We start from the raw sequence: 17,198 nt of genomic DNA, 5'->3' as shown, positions 1-17,198 counted from the left end.
CACACTGCTAGCTAATGCTTCTGGATTCCTAAACCAAAAAGAGGAGTCTTCCACACAGGGTTAAAAGTAGCTACAGGTGTTAGTGTGTTAACACCTACCTCCTTATGGCAACAGCATCTTTGACTCTGAGACCATGATAATGATGAACATGATTCTGATTTCACAGAACTGCCATTTCATTAGCTGTCCATTACGTCTTTCAATAAAAAATAGATATGAAAGGAATTAGAGATTCTATATGATTTATATAAGGTGCTGTAGAAGATCATTTGTAGAAGTGGACAAATAAGCAGTATGTGTTGTGTTATTGGTGGACTGGGGAAGAGCAAATCATGATGTAAGTTACACAGTCAAATACTGATGCTGTAGAGGGTGTCTCTGTAGATTCAATCCTAGATGGGTTAATACAAGAATACAAGGCATGATAATAGCTTCACCTTTGCAAAACTGTTAAACCCCAGGATATTTTAGTTTGGTGGTTAACAAAAGGTTTCTACATTAGCTGCTGTGTCTTGAAGGTACCAAGATATCAGCTTAAGGCCATTATAATTCAGCCATCATTTTGCTTGAAACCTGTTTGTTTTTTCTAATACTTGTACTGTAGCAGGAACTTGAAATGCCGTCATGAAACTATGAAAGATCAGGTAGTGGCCATCAACTCCTGATTTGCTCTAACCCCTTTGATACAAAGGAGGTATCTTTTGCCAGTTGCCCATGTAGATTTGAAGCCTGGAAATTCCTCAGATGACATACAAAGGCAAGTAAAGGCAGGAGAGGGTTTTTTTTAAAAAGAGGGCTTTCTAAACTGTGGAAGCTATTTCACCAAGTAGTGAAGCTGATAAAACTATGGAAGTGGTCTGGCCTAGTAGCCCTGGGCCAAATCTAAGTTTTGAACATATGGTGTAACCAGGTCTACATTAGCAACTTGGTTCAGAGCAGTAATACAGTTTTGAAGCAAATCCCTTGGTTATCTCCATTTACTGTGTATTAGTTCATTTCTGAGGACAGTTGTGGTACCTGTGAAACTGATTCTGTTTGGAAGGAAACTAAATCAGAAAGGTTGCTCCAGAAGTGCTGCAGTGCTCTTCAGGAGCAATAGGTTCCTAACTTATTTGTGGACTATACTACCAAAAGGTCTTCCAGTTCATGACTATCACTTTTTCTTGAGCATTGAACCACCTACATAGTGGAGATGTTTGACCCGGGAAACCAGCCGATATCTAAATCGGGGTAAGCCTCCTGAGCCTTCTATAATGGAGATGTAAGGAGCCTTAGCACCAATCTCTTTGATCTGCTCATTGCACTTCTAGTAGGGGACAAAATATGTCTAAATCATTAGAAGTTCCCTTGGCTAAGACATTAATCCCAGGATTTAGGTGACAAAACTCTTGAAGTCTGCCTGCTAGAGAGTGTTACCAGACATGGAGAGTGATATTCCATTGCCCAAACCTAGGCATTTAGTGCTGTTTTAGAGGTAGAGTAGCTATAGGGTATCCATCCTAGCTACCAGTGCTGCTTCAGAGCATGTGGGTCTTTTCTGAGGCCCTGTGTCATATCTGCCTGTCCCAGGCAGGCATCTGGGCTACCCAAAGGCCTCCCAATTGGCCTTAGGCACTTTGGTTTAGGCAGCTGGATCACAATTGGGTTCAGCATCTAGGTGTGTGCTAAACCAGAAAATCTGAAAAAACCCTAGAGCTGTGAACAATGAACTCCACAAATCAGACCAGGTTAGAAATCCAATGGCTTCCATGGCTTCTGTCCAAACATGGCATTTTGGTGTCTGTCCAGAAGTGGGACGGGGATGGGGAGTGATGGCAAGGAGTTTCATTTTAAGTCTGCTTTACCCACAGGTGTTTATGCCTTTCCAAAGAGTAAGCTACTTATGTATACATTTGAAACTCATTTTAGGAGGCAATACTCTAACACTCTCGCTAGGCTGTATCTCACTTTCTGTGAAGCAAGCATTATTTATTCTCATATATCATACTCTCTGTACAGCTAAGTAGATTACCAGAGAGGAGAACACAGGAAGGAGAAACTTGAAAGATTTTTAGGATTAGCAAATTAAGTTTCAAAGGTAAAGTCTAGCTACATTATACTGCCATTAGTCTGAAGCACAAAGTAGTGGGTGGGGTGTTAACACCATTATTACCCAGTGAATTTGGAGATTCAGGTAAATGTTTTTTCACCTGGCTGTACATGCATACCTGCATGCATACCCATACAGTTTCTAGTCATAGTGTCTTCAGGGAGTGAAAGGAATTAGTGTCTTTCTTCAGTATTGTTTTGTCATTACTCATGTTGCTTTTTATCTGATAGTTTTCAGAAAGCCATGCTGGCATTGATTCAGTTGCATAGGAACAGTTTGTGTGTTTTAACCCAACTTCAAGCTATGTTGCTGTCAACCCTGCAATGCATGTTCCTCTAATCAACCACATGCAACATTGCTTGTCTTCTAAACAGTGCATTGTGAGTAGGGTTTTGTGCTTGTAAAAAAGGGAAGATGTAGGGTTTTACCTCGTCCTATTCTTGTCCTGTTTGTAGTCGGGCACTGTCAGCTTTTGTTAAGTCTATAGTTGTGTTTCTGTTTTTTTACTGAGAAAGTCCATAGCACACTTCTCTCTTTCTCTCTCCCCACTTCATGTTCTATCCCACAGTGTTTCAAAACGCTTCCTTCCAAAACCAGAATGATTTGTGATGTTGAGATTATCAACCATATGGTATAGTGAATAAGTCACACATGTTTTCTCAGTAGCCAGTGGTTGCTGGCTGTGAAAGACACACATAGCATTACATTAGTTTCTGTCCTAAGAATTCTAGTCACAGTCTCAAAATTTGCTAAAAAAAGCAAGAGGAATGAAGTGTTGTACAAGTCCATTTTAGATTGAATATTTACTTCAACTCAATACTACTTCTCTGGTTTCTGTTACAGTTGCTGTTCTGGCCCTTCATAGGTTTATTGTACGCCCACCCTACTGTGATGGAGGAGGAAGTTTCTTACAGCTAAATCTAATATGAATGTGTTATTAGTTCAAGTCTCATTATTGCATTTCCTTTTCTAATCAAGGGAAAGAATCTGCCATTAGCAAGGTAATCTCTTTTCCTGTTGACTTGCTTTATAGATACAACCATAAAAGCAATTGTTTTGAATGGCTCCTTTGCACTCAGGTTCTTTTTCAAAACATTGATTACTCCTCTAATTGTCATTTCTTAGCCACAGTGATTTAGAATTATGTCTTTCAGAGTCATGATTTTTGCAAAACTATTCGTATTAAACTGTCTGGAGATGGTTTGGAGGTGATTGATTTTTCAAAGCATTGCAGTGAAGTTTGATTTGTAGTTCTGACTAAATGAGCTGGTTGACTAAAACCCTGTGCGATCTTGAAAATGTATCACTTTCATCAAAATCTACAATTTCTGTAAATTTTATTTAGAATGACATGTAGACTAGTCAGCTCTAAATATGTTTCTGATAAAATGGTGTGCTCCAAATTAATTTGTCAGCCATTGCCACCTGGCAAGACAAACAGATTACAAGTGTTTATCAGGTTACTCTTCAGTCTTTGAATTTTCTTTTCAACATATTCATCCTCAGGATGATTGGCATCCCTTTGAACAGCTATGAAGTCAGGTACAGTAAAGTTTCTTAAATATATTTGTTTGCTAGAATTAAATACTAAACTTCAGTTATGAAAAAATCCTCTTTGTTCTCCATTGCCCTCTTTTTTGGGTAGCTGTGTCTGATTTTATATTCTCTTCTTAGTTTCCCACTTAATTTTGATGCTAGAAAATCAAAAAGAGAGGACGCCAATTCAAGTCAACATGCGTGCTGAGATGTCAAAAGGCATAGTGCAGAAATAGCTCTGCTTTGCAGATTTTATGCAAAGTATTGGCATGTATTTGCATTCTAGTATCACTGATTCAGACAACTTCATACCAGCTGTCATCATCTCTACTACAGTAATCAGCTGAAAAACAATCAAAGTGAAAATTACTCTATTCAGACAAACTGCTTCAATCCATCTTTGATCTGATCATTCAGAATCTTGGCCTTTGTAAGAGAACTTCACCTGCATTTCTAAGCATTTACTTTAGGTTTATATTGTACTTTTAAAATATTGTACAAACCACAGAAAGTAACATTTTTAATTAAATTACATGAATTAATTAAACCAGTTTCAAGGAGACAATACATTGGCATTTAAAGACAAAAACCCCTTCCTTCTACCTTAAATCCACAAACGCAACTTTAAAAGAATCTACAACCAGGATCTTTGTATTTGCAAACGTAAATATTATTAAAATACTAATTTATGCACCTGTGAACTTTCCAATTATATAACGAATCAATAACAAGACTGATGAGACTGTGTCCAAAGACTGATAAGATTGAGAAAACCTATATATTTTTTTTTATTTCATATACTCTTATCTTTTCTGAATTAATATTGTTCTAATACAGGTATTGTGTAGGATTGCTTTTTTCTACTGAAACTGAAATGGTAGGATAGTTTCAATGAAAATATGAAACTATAAATCTTGAGTATAAATCATGAATTTTTCAGTATGGACTTTCAGGGAAGTCAAGTCTGTGATCTAATGCTACTTGACTTCAAAATGACAGTATTCACAAGAAAGAGAGAATTTAATGCATCAAATTTTTTTTAGTTTAGCCAAACATCTTTGCCCTTCTGAGCATCCTTCTTCCTCATATAGTAACTCTGCTATCTTGTAAATAGTGGCTATGTCTTAGAATATCTCTTGCTCTTGTAAGAAGATGGACCTCAAGATCCATCTTTAACTGCAGTTATTTGTAGTCTTGTAGAAGTACTGAAAAAAACATGAGCTTGTGAATATCAGGTCAAAAGTAGACGTCTTCTAAGAAGACTGGTGTGAATGTTTGTGTTTCAAGGTACATTTGATAGGCGATAAGTTCCCAATGGCAAAAATTGATTAATGCATTGAAAAACCTTCCAAATGTCAAGAAAGGGGCAGAAGGACTTTTTGGTAATGTGATTAGACATTTCACTAGCTTCTGAGTGAGCTCAATCTACCTGTGATCACAGGCATGATTATCTTTTTAGTTAGAAACAACACATCAATGTCATTTCCTCAGTGATAAGAAGAAAATATTGAAAATTATTTAAAATATTAATATAAATTAGGTTTATGTTTCATCTGATTCAGTGTGCATCAGCTAGAGTTTTAATCCTGGCAGCTATACAGAGTCAAAAAACTTCTTTAAAGAATGTAAACTCTTCAAAGATACATTCTGATTTCTGTGTTGTTTATCGTTTTTCAAGTTATTAACATTGGGAGGCTACAGATATGTTCACTGATTCTTGGAAGTGAAGAAGTTATTTGAGTTTCTTGTATGACATTGCTGTTAATATAATTTCTATTTTATTTTATCTTATTTTGTTTTATGTAAGATGATAAAGACCATAGTTGGTGCTTAAAGAAATGCTTCCATGGTTGTCTAAGTCCTAGGTACTTTATCTGTTTTTGTGTGCTAGGTTAATTAGTCTAACTAAGCATATCTTAGGTAATAGTTGGTCTGGAGTATCAAGATAAATAATGGGGCTGTGCTTCTCATATGTACTTATTTGCCTGCGTTGATAATCTGATTATCTCTATTTTTATTTAGTTCCTGTGTTGTTAATAAGGATATCCAAAACTGAAGAAAGTAAATCGTATTTTCCAGTGTAATGGTTTCTATATTGAGATTGTTTTATTTTCAGATTATTCCTTTAGTTGATTACTTTACGTCTGATAAATATACTCTCCAGATTTTCCTCTTCTGTTTCAGAGAATCTTGCTTCTGGTTTGGTTTATGTTCTCTTTGCAAAGAAACTGTTGCTACTGCCTCCATAGTGTGTGTAATTTTTTTTCCTATGCTTTCCTATGCTTTTACCTGGAGTGTTGATTAGTAGTTTTACAGTGTGTTCTGCTAAAAGTAGCATAAAAATATGTCTCTCCATCTTAAATGGAAGAATACTCTTACTTCATTCTTTAGTTTATGAAGGCCACACTTTCTGGTATAAGTTAGAAGAGCCCTGATGTGGATTAGAGCCCTACCTGCTGAAGCAGAGCATCAGAGAAGCACTCTGGGAATAAAAAGGTCCAGTTAAAATGGCTCAAACTAGATGTCTAAAAATGAGTTAGGAGAAAAAATATTGCTTTGGTGATCGTAGAAATTTTTATGTTAACAATTCTTTCATCCTGAAACTTGTTTATTGCATAGATTGGAGCCCACACTTGAGATTTGTCAATAGTGTCATGCTGGTGGCATACACATGGCCTGTAATTGTGTAAATAAGTCTCCAGGCAGAGTTATAAACGTTCACAAAATCTTACTGTTCTTACACTCAGTCAGTATAGGAGTTAGTATATATGATGGAGGTTACTATTGAACATGATACATAGTTTGATAATAGTTTGATACCTGAACTATAAAAAATTGCCTACCCAGAGTTACCATCCTTAGAGCTCTTTTTGAGAACTGCTCCATATGCATGGTTCTGCAAAAAAAGCATGTGGGCATGCTCCAGGCAAGGTCTGCATTGGCCTGGTAAAGAGCAATTTTTCTGCAGTTTGAAGGACTGGGAATATCAGCAAAGCATATCTTGCAGAGATAAATACACTCTTTTATTAGAACAACTGACATAGTTGAGGGGCGGACAGAAGAAAGAAACTTTTGGATGTTACCAGCATTTTTTCAGTTCTGCCTCTTCAGTTATCCCTGCCTACAAGCACTGCAGGGAAAGACCTACTTTACCTATTCAAGCATTCTTACCAGAGCAGAGCAAACATTTTTTATATACCCCCGTACATACCATGTACCATGCAAAGCCATCAAGAAGATAACAAAACTCAGATTCCTGTATTGGTCTCTTAAAATAGAAGAATAAAGGACTGCAATCATCCTTTTTGACAAGCCTTTAAAACTGCTTTTTTCCAGATCATTTCCAATAATAACTGTAATTTAAACTTTTATGATAAAAGCATGGAAGTGCTTTGAAATAGCTCAGGCATTTTTCTAGAGAAGGTGATGTCATTCTTTCCATCAGCAGGAAGAATATTCTAGTCATGCTTTAGTCTTTGTTTGCTGAAAAGTAGAAAAGGAATTAGAACATTAGTCAGTATTTTTATATTTAAAATGAATTACTTTCCTCTGTTCTATTATCTTTCTTGGTTAGTTTCCAATTTCCAAAAGTCTTTCAATTGCCAAATTTGGCCTTTGGGTGTATTTACACTGTTCTAATGGGACTTGCATGTGTGTACTTGAGAACAGAATTTGATTCATGTGTATATTTCGATTTGCCTGAGATGCACCAAGATAAAAAATTTTTATAATTCCCAAGCATCTGTCTACAAACTTTCTTGGGGCATTCTCTCTGTGGAAGAAAAGAAATATTTCATAGTTATCAATGGGCAGCAAAAAATATGAAAAAAAAAAAGTAAAAAACTTTTCTTGATTTTTGTTCCAGTTTTAAATTCCTGAGCAATGAGATTAAAGATTCAGTTCTGTACTAGCTGTCAACTGAACAAGACCACAGCTGGTTCTCACATACATGTTCAAGGGACATATTAGGAATATCTTCACTGATCTTCAACTTTCTTCTCTTCCCTCATTGGGATTGAGCACCACTGCAGAAGTTTCTTGGGACATGGAGGAGTCCTTGAGCCTGGAGCCATCTCCCTGGGAGCACAGGACATATAGCAGCTGAAAGACTCCATCCCAGGTCTGTGACTGTCTGTGTTTTCCAGAGTTCTTGGTGAAAATCTGTGATTCCCTCTAAACTTCCAACACAGAACTGAGTAGAGTGGCAAAAATATGATAGAATATGATTCTTCATTTGTCTCCGGCACACTTACGTGGGTATTATCCAGCTTTCACTTTGGTTAAGATATTTTACATTTTTTCACTTTAGACTCACTTTCTCAGATACGGTTGTATACACAGTACTTTCTACTTCTGCCAAGATACTACAAGGACATGCTTGATTTTCACTGTGGAAAAAATCAGATGCAGGGTCCTAATGAATAAGTACACCTCTGAAAGATTTGGAAGAGAGAGAGCTCAAGTTTGCAATGACTTAAATCAATATTTTGGTAATGCAAGTCATGCTGAAGAATACCTGTCTGCTCCTGTTGATTAAAAATATGTATCTGCTTAGAAGTGTTCCTTAATTAATTGCCTACATTATCATGTAATGATCCTGTTCAGTACAACATAAAGTTGCTAGGAGTAAGTACTTGTTATAGGGATCATAGACTCATAGAATGGTTTGGGTTGGAAGGGACCTTAAAGATTATCTAGTCCAACCCCCCTGCCATGGGCAGGAACATCTTTCACTAGATCAGGTTGCTCAGAGCCCCATCCAACGTGGTCTTTAACACTTCCAGGGATGGGGCATTCACAACTTCTTTGAGCAACCTGTTCCAGTGCCTCACCACCCTCATTGTAAAAAAATTTCTTCCTTATGTCCAATCTAAATCTACACTCTTTTAGTTTAAAACCATTAGCCCATGTCCTGTTGCAACAGGCCTTACTAAAAAGTCTGTCCCCATCTTTCTTATAAGCCCCCTTTAAGTACTGAAAGGCCACAATAAGGTCTCCCCAGAGCCTTCTCTTCTCCAGGCTGAATAACCCCAACTCTCTCAGCCTTTCCTCATGGGAGAGGTGTTCCAGCCCTCTGACCATTTTTGTGGCCCTCCTCTGGAGCCACTCTAACAGGTCCATGTCTTTCTTGTGCTCAGACCCCAGAGCTGGACGCAGTACTCCAGGTAGAGTCTCATAAGAGTGGAGTAGAGGGGGAGAATTGTCTCCCTTGACCTGCTGGTCACGCTTCTTTTGATGCAGCCCAGGATACAGTTGGCTTTCTTGGCTGCAAATGCACATTGCCAGCTCATGTCCAGCTTTTCATCCACCAGTACCGCCAAGTCCTACTCCACAATGCTGCTCTCAATCCACTCATCCCCTAACCTGTACTGATAGGGGTGGTTACCCTGACCCAGGTATGGGACCTTGCATTTGGCCTTGTTGAACTTCATGAGGTTTGCATGGGCCCACTCCTGAAGGCCGTCAAGGTCCCTCTGGATGACATCCTTTCTCTCAAGAATATCAACTGCACCACTTGGCTTGGTGTCATTTGAGATGAATGACCTATTATGAAATCAGACACTGAGGAGAGAAAGTTGGCTTTAAAAGTTATGTTGTTTGCTAGATAGGTAGCAAATGGGTCATAGAGATAAACCTTGTAAGTTGTGCTACCTTCCTGCATTCTTCCCATTTGACATTGTGAATTGTACTTGTTATGCAATGTATTATTGTTCCCAAGTTAACTACAATTGCAGCCATTACTGTGGCCTCTGTGGACCTGTGAACAAAGTGAGGTGCTTTTACAACCATGCCATTTCTCAGGGTGGAGCCCTGTGATCAGTCAACTTTAGCACCAAGATTTTAGGCTATAAATCCTGCAGTTTACTGGCATCGCTGCATCTGCAGTTCTGTCCCCTCAGTGGTAATTAAAGGCTTATGTAATAAGCAGTAAAACAGTAATTGACATGTGTGTGCTTTAGCCTACTGAATCAGTCATCCTTTAGAAATTCTTTCTCTGTTAAGTGTCAGGGAAGAAAATCATAAAGTACTAAAACTGATTGAAAAAAATATTGTGTTAGCTCAAATTTGACCATTACTTTCTAGGGACAGAAACACATGTTGGTACTCAGGGGACTACCAGAGAGTGCCAGAGCAGACTAGACACAGCACTGCTAAGAATTTCTGCAAGACATTCCTGTAGTAGCATGGAGGGTCCTAAATCATGGACCAAAACACTGTTACGCTAAAATGGTGTGCAAGGAAGAAATAAGTGGTTTCTCCTTGTCTAAACAAGTAAGAAACGTGGATGGGAAATGCCATTCCGGCTAGTGGTGCTAGTAGAGCTTGGTAGGCTTCCAGTAGACCAGAGAATATTTTATCAATTCTGTGTTTTACAGTTGAAGGCTTTAGCCTTAGCTAAGCCAAAAAGAGTTGTCAAATTAATAAGAATAAAAAGAAATAATCATAGGCAAGAATGGTAAAAAGAATGAACTTTTTACTTCTTCAACTAGCATGGATCACAGTGTAAGACTATTGATTCAGGTGACTGTAGACTATAAAGGATTATATCCAATTTGCCCAGTGGAGAAATGATAAATAGGTACCCCTGTGTAATATTTTTAAGAATACAGCTTTGTATTAGTGATCCATTGGCTCCTGGAGCATGTCTGAGGGGGTCAACAGCAAAAGTCTCTGTTGCATCGTGAGTGTCAGCATTAAGCTGCGGTTTCTGCACAGCTGTTCTGGCTTGCAGAAGTGGTTACAAATAATGGCAATGAAATGTGCTAGATGTGGTACAACCTGAAACAAAAAGGATGTTCCTGGACCAGAGATCTTACCATCCAAGTGTAAGAGGGATGATAACACATGATGTAGCTGGCAGAATGCAAAGAACCAGCGAGATGCTAATGGCTGCTCAGAAGTGGATTTGGCAGACTAATGTTCACAACAGACTTTTGCAACAAACTTCACTTTAAGCCTCAATATAAAGAGCTTTACAGGTGTTTGTGGAGGGAAGGATTAAAAAATGTAAAGGGCAATACAACTGACAGAAACAAAGTGTTCCTTGAAATTGTGGGTGTGGCATACCTAGCTATTTTCAGCAATAAAGGTGGCAACACCATGTCCTTCAAGGCCAGAATGAATGTCGCAATAATCGAGATAGAGGATGACAGAGTACTCGTGGCACAGGAAGACTACCTTGAACACGTAACTTGGATGACAGTGCCTAACTCTTTTTTTTTTTTTTTCCAGAAAACGAAATGTGAGTACACTGCAAGGTTCAGAGCGGAGCTCAAGTACAGAAGCTTTTTAGCCCTGCACGGGCTCTGAGCAAAGCCAGCTGGAGTGTCTGCATCATCCTCCTGAAGCAGAGAACTGGCCCCGGGCTGGACCCGCTTAAGAACAGACAGGCGAGTGACATTTTTCTCTAACCTCTATAGGAGATATTCAGAACCAGTAGGTTTGAAGTAGGGTCAGGGGTGGAGCAACTGCGGCTCACTCTGGCCTGTATTTTGGGTAGGATGCTGATGGTTATAGTGACACGGTTCAGGAACGCCATGGAGGACCTGAAAGGCAGCAAAGAATTAAGAGTTTAATCATAGTGAATTACCATCAACATCTTTAAGGCAAGCCCAAAATGTTTTTTATGGAGAAGGCGGCGCGGTTAGATCGAGAGGTTGGTGGTACTGAATGTTTGCGGTGGAGGTATCCATGACGCTTTCACCGTCTTGGTAAGGGAAGAGTTCGTCGCCACTGCGATGGGTGCTCGATCCTCCCGCACAAGCACGGAAGCAATCCGCACGCGTTTCTCCGCGCTGAGCCACGGCCGTGGCGCCGGTGCTTCCCGCCTGCTGGCCCGTCCCGGGGGCTCCGGCTGGGCGAGCCTCCGCCGCGGGCCGCAGAGCACCTGGCTCTGGCCCGCGGGGTGAGGAGGCAAAGCGGGTCGGGGCCTGCGCCTCCGCCTCCTCCGCGCCCCGCAGCCCCGGGCAGCCTGCCCGCGGGGGCCGGCGAGGGCGGGGGCCGCCCGGCCTCGCTGCCCCGGCCCGCCCCGGCCCCGCTGTCCCCGGCCCGCCCCGGCCTCGCTGCCCCGGCCCGCCCCGGCCCGCGGAGCCGGGCGCCCCGCCGGGGGAACCGCGCGGCGCGCCCCCGCCCCAGGCCCCGCCCCGGCGGCGCTGGCGTAGCCGCTGACGCCGCGCCCCGCCCCGCCCGGGGGACAGGCCGGCTAGCGGCGGGCGAGGGGCGCCGTTAGCTGCCGGGCCTGCCCCGCGGCGGCCGCCCGCTCCGCTGCGCCATGCGGTAGCGGGCTGCGGCGGGCCCGGGCTCTCGGCGGCCATGGAGCAGCTCCCGGGAGGCCGGCGGCCCCGGCTGGTGTCCTCGCTGGGGCTGGGGCAGCGCTCCTGGGAGGTCACCTTAGACGAGGAGCGGGGGCGGCTGGCCTGGCGCGACCCGCGCCCGCCGCGCCGCGGCGGCGGTGAGTGGAGCGGAGCGGAGCGGCGGGCCGGGCCGTGGCGGGCGGCCGGGCGGCCGTTAGCGCACCTGCCGCGGCCGCCCGAGGGGCCGCCTCTCCTCGGCGGCGCGGCAAGGGCCTTCGCGACGTCTCCGGCGGCGGGGGGCAGCGGCCGGCCCTGCGGGGTTCAGCGGCCGGCCCTGCCCCCGCCGGGGCGCTGCCGGAGCCGGTCTCACGGCGGCGGCGGCGTGCGGTTGTCGTCGGCTCGGAGCACGCTGGGCGTTCGGAGCGCCGCGTTTCCTGGACTCGGGCGCCTTTTCGCCCGGCGAAGGAAGGGCGGCAGCCGGCGCCTGTGGGGTTCAGAGTCCGGCGGCGGAAGAGGGAGGGCGGCTTAATCGCTCGCGGGCCCGGGCCGGGCGGCGCGGGAGCGGGGGAGCCGCAGCGGTGGCGGGACTGTCGCCGGCGGAGAGCCGGCCGCGCCCAGCGCCTCCGCCGGTTAATCGCCTTGTGCGCTTCGGGACGAAGCTGGGGGCTGCTCGCGGGGAGCCCGAGGGCGGCGAGTTGCCCGCTTTGCGGAGACGGCAGCTTCAGCATCTGCTCGGAGCGTGCGCCTGGTAACAAAGGAGGGAAACCTGTCCCTGCAGCTGGAGGAGGAGAGCGCAGATTTGTGTAGCTGAACCCCATTGTTTCTTGGCGCCGTGAGCGGGTCGCAGTCTGCGTGGCTTGTAACCTTGTATTCGAAGTAATCACAGCAGGACGTGATAGACTTGCAGTACTTTGAAAGCAACTTTTTTATTTTTAGTTACATGACTTACTTGTGGTTAAAAACACTTTCATACTGAGGCAGTGTTTCAGGAAATTGCTATTTTTTTTTCTTTTTCAAATGATGGTTTTTTAAAGCTCTTTGCTTTCTTAAGGGCTTCATGGAAATTTCCAAAGAAAGTTTAGCTTTTGCGAGTTACTGTTTTGGAAATATTTAATGTAGGCTAATAGTTTGTAATGGGGTAACAAAGCTGTTTATAGTTCCCCTTTTGTGCGATTAGAGTAGTGCTGACTTACAAAACTGCAAGTGGAAGAGGTTACTGATGAAGAAACCTGACAAAATTTCAGGATAATTTCTGCAAAAGTCTGTACATACGGTATATCAAGCTGTCTACTACGCTTTAGGTGGGATTTTATAAGAGTCTTTGACCTTGGGTTTTTTATATAGTAATTATTCCCATTATTAATATAGCCCTATCAGCATGGTGTGTGAACATCTGAAAATGTGTAATGTCCTTTTCACAGCAGCTGCTGTAGAGTGGAAAACTGCTGTCATCCTCATTTTAGAGGTTGGAAGAACTGAGACAGAGAGAAACTAATAATAGAAAGGTTGACTAGAAGCTTATCTGAGACAGGTTTGAATATAGATGTCTCCAGTCCCAGGCAAGTTCACGAACTTACATAGTTAAATAGTTCTTCCCTTCTTACTGTGTACCTTTCTTAAATATTTTCCTGATTTTATCGTAATATCTTATTGGCTTGAGGCTCTTTGAAAAAAGGTGAGGGAAAAGGGAGAGGGAGAACTCAAAAAGAATTGTAAGAATTTGATGTTGTAGTCTACATACTGAGAATTGGTCATGTTTTAAATACATCTCTTCTTAGTCACAGTAACATAAGAATGGAGTTTGTTATCATTCCTCTGCTATTGTGTGAATACAACTTGACATAATCTAGTTTTTATCAGCAGTACTGCTGAAAATGTATTTGAAAATTCCTCAACTTAATTCAGATGTGCAGCTAAATGAACCTAAGACTTTGAAGACAGATTAGTTCTTTAATTCTGCTGAGCTTAATATATTGGCATGAAAAATAAGCTGTATACTTTTCAAAATGAAATAAAATGAGTCTAAAGAAAGGTATCTGGACCTTAAATTTAAAATACCAAGTTTTACAGCCTTTTGGGACAGTTGCTCCCACTGGGTAAAGTAGCCCCTGCTTTGGAGAAAATTTTGTTGACTTGTGCAAAATCCTTCTAAAAATGCCTTTGTAAAGTTACCAGCTGACTTATTTGTAGGCTAGAGCAAGTTCAATGGGAGCTCCATTCTACTCTGTGATGACTGACTTCAGACCATGCAAGAGTGCCACAAAATCACACTAGCTCTCTCACTAGCACTCCGAAGTTTACAACTGCTTACAGTTTTAAGTTTTTCCAACTTTGTAAGTTGTAATTTTTCCCAACTTACTCCTGGTGGGCCAAAAAGATTATGAACCTGTCCTGAAGCCTGTTCCAAAGTAGATGTCAGAATGCTGAGAATGGCGGAAGGAGAGTGAGACATAGTAGACCAGACTCTTTTTGAGGCAGTTTCTGAAGTGGTACACAGTTGGAGATTCCTTTGGAGGCAAGTCTGCTTACTGAATGTGGTTGCTGTTCTGTAGCACAGCTATTTACAAGATTTTGAAAAAATACGATGTGGAATCAGGAGAGAAAAGGGAGGGTGGGAGAAGAAAAATGCCTAAGTGTTCTGGAGGCACAGGTGTAATTTATGTAGAGAGCAATGCAATTGATGATGTACCTCCTCTTCTTAACAGCCTGATTAATTCATGCGTTTCCTGCACTTTTGCTTTAATACCATCACAGTTTTATATTATTGCTGCCCTGTTTTTCTTTAAGCTCTTTTAAGACCTGGGATGGCTCAATGTGTTCTCTACAATTATTTTGGAAATATGAGCAGCGTACATGACAGTATATAAATAAACTTTATAATATGGAAGATGGTTAGTTAGAAGCATGTAATTTCAGAGGAGTTGCTTGACCAAGATTGGTATCTTTCTACAATTTAGCCTTTGACTACGTGACTACTGTGCATTAAGCCTAAATACAGACTTAATTATGCAGTATAAAAATGCTATATTTTTTGTTTAATAGGTAGTTACTACAGTGACACAGCTGTCTTTAAACTGAAAAAACTCAGTGAAGGCTACTTATTTTCTGAGTATTTATTACTGTCTTGGATTTAGCTACATAAGTAAAAATGGTTTGGTATATATTTTGTCAAGGTTTTCAGACTTTGAAAGGTAGGGAACTAGAGCTATAGTTAGGTGTATTGTAGAAATGTTGAAATATCTACCACTCCCTGTTGAATGCAAATTCAGGAACAGCTAGGCAACAACAGAGACTTTGTCCTACTGTCTAGGAAAATATAGTTTTACAGAATATGAGGAGATTCTTGTGTTTTCTCATGTTTGTACAATGATATTAATATATATTTAAACCCATTCTGTCAAAATGCATTTTGTGAAGAAAGAAGTATTAATTCAGGAGAATTATTTTTAATGCTATCATTGAGAAGATACCAACAATAACAATAACATCAAATGTTTGTTCAAGTTATGGTATGTTTTCAAAACCTTAAATCCTAAATACTGTTTACCTTCCTTTCCTACTGTTAGACCTTGTTTAACAGCATTATATTTTCAAGTTCTGTCCTCAGTGTAATGAGGTTCCCCTTTCCTATTCTTTGGTTGGTTAGACTTCTTTGAACTTAGAGGGAAAAGTTTTACCTGAAATTTTTCATGTGTTTCTCTGTTACTTTTAGCCATGCACCTTTTATCCTAGGTGTGCCTTCATGTTCAAATGTTCTGAAGAACATTATTTTTCAACCTTGAAACGTTTCTCCATGAGATTTAGTTGTTAATCATAAGTAATGTATGCAAAGCTGGGCAGATCAATTGTTTTATTATATTCTCATGTTGATGGCACAATCGGGTTTTTCTTACACAACACATGATAAAACTTTGTGTACCAAATTTCATAGCAGATTATATATTGTACATATGTACTTACAGGTAATTTAGAGGTATTGGCTAAGATGGTATTGTGCCTGGCCCTAAGGCATTACAAATGCAGAATGAGATTCTCTTGTCATTTTTCTGGGTTTTTTATTTGTAAAGCATGAGCATGAAGGGGATGATCAAACTAGGCACAGAATTGTATGCCTTCACTGACTGTATGCACTTTCTTTCAACCCTTCTATTTCTTCCTTCAGAATTCTCCTCCCTCAGTGTGTCTTTTCCAGCTTTCCCCTCAAAACAACCACTTAAGGAAGCCTCAGTACTAGTGTTCACAAGACTGATGCCATTCTCAAGTTGTGGATTCTAAAGAATGGTCAGTTTGATAAACACAGTACCAAGACAGCAGAGGTGGGCCTGCTTGGAAACAAGATCTGTCCAGCACCTGTAATGTGTTGGCATATCCTTAGTCAAGGTCATTTTTCATCAGTTGTTACCAACTGGCAATGGGCACGTGCAGAAATCTGAACTGTGTTTTTTCTCTAGGCAGTTTCCACTTCCAGCATCCACATTGAACCAGTAGGATGTGGGGAATAATAGCTCTAGAAGGCATTGCTTCTTTAGAATGTGTCATCTTGGAAGATACATTATTCAAATGTAGATGCATGCTACATTAAATAATACATGTTTTTAAGCATACAGCTCTTCGGTGTTTGGGTTTTTTCCCTTAAGGTGAAGGAAGTGCATCTTATTTCTTGCCTTCAGATGTTTCTGTGACTCTTCCACAATTTTGAATTAAATCATTTAGTCATGGTACCTTTTTTCTTACCCTTCCCCCAGGATGTGAATTGCCTGTAACTCTGCTCTATATCCCTATCCATCATTTTCTCTTATTCCGGTCTTTATCAGACACAGCTTTATGTAGTGCATGATCAATATAATGCAGTGTGCCTTCTGATGGAAAACATTCTTGTTTTCTTGCTCTTAGGTGAAGGCAAAGCTTAAACTTAGGCCAAGATAACTTACCGTTCGTGTGGTCTGTAACAGTAAATTTTTTTTCAGTCACTTTGAAAACTTACTTTAAATCTGCACCCCAGCTTTTTAGCTGTTACTATTTTTAAGTCACAACAGCATACTAATAATTTAAATTAATTTTGAATGCCACTGCATCTGTGGGCCTGAGCTGAATTTTAAGAATAAACCTAATGCTGTGATCAGTGGCGTGTTTATGCTTTTGCACATGTCTGTGTTGCTTTGAGCTAACACATTTCTGAGGGAGGAATTTGGCCTGTAAGATACGTAGCTGGCAGTGATGAATGAACAAATCTTGACTGAGGTTCTGACTGAGTTTGCTTATAAACTCAGGAAGTGTTG

The 17,198-nt window shown here is 41.3% G+C and overlaps 1 protein-coding gene across 1 annotated transcript in view; it reads left to right on the top strand.

Annotated features, from left to right (window-relative positions):
* The first annotated feature begins 11,795 nt into the window (after nucleotides 1–11,795).
* CERK (ceramide kinase) overlaps nucleotides 11,796–17,198 on the top strand; it is a 43,552-nt gene continuing 38,149 nt past the window's right edge. Inside the window, exon 1 of the mRNA XM_069801898.1 lies at nucleotides 11,796–12,077. Coding sequence (XP_069657999.1) covers nucleotides 11,939–12,077 — 139 coding nt within the window. The 5' untranslated portion in view covers nucleotides 11,796–11,938. The remainder of the gene's footprint in view (nucleotides 12,078–17,198) is intronic.

This window comes from Haliaeetus albicilla, chromosome 14 (assembly GCF_947461875.1).
Source record: "Haliaeetus albicilla chromosome 14, bHalAlb1.1, whole genome shotgun sequence".
NCBI classification, from domain to species: Eukaryota; Metazoa; Chordata; class Aves; order Accipitriformes; family Accipitridae; genus Haliaeetus; species Haliaeetus albicilla.
Note: the sequence above shows the minus strand (reverse complement) of the source record. Positions and strands in the feature narration are given on the sequence as shown.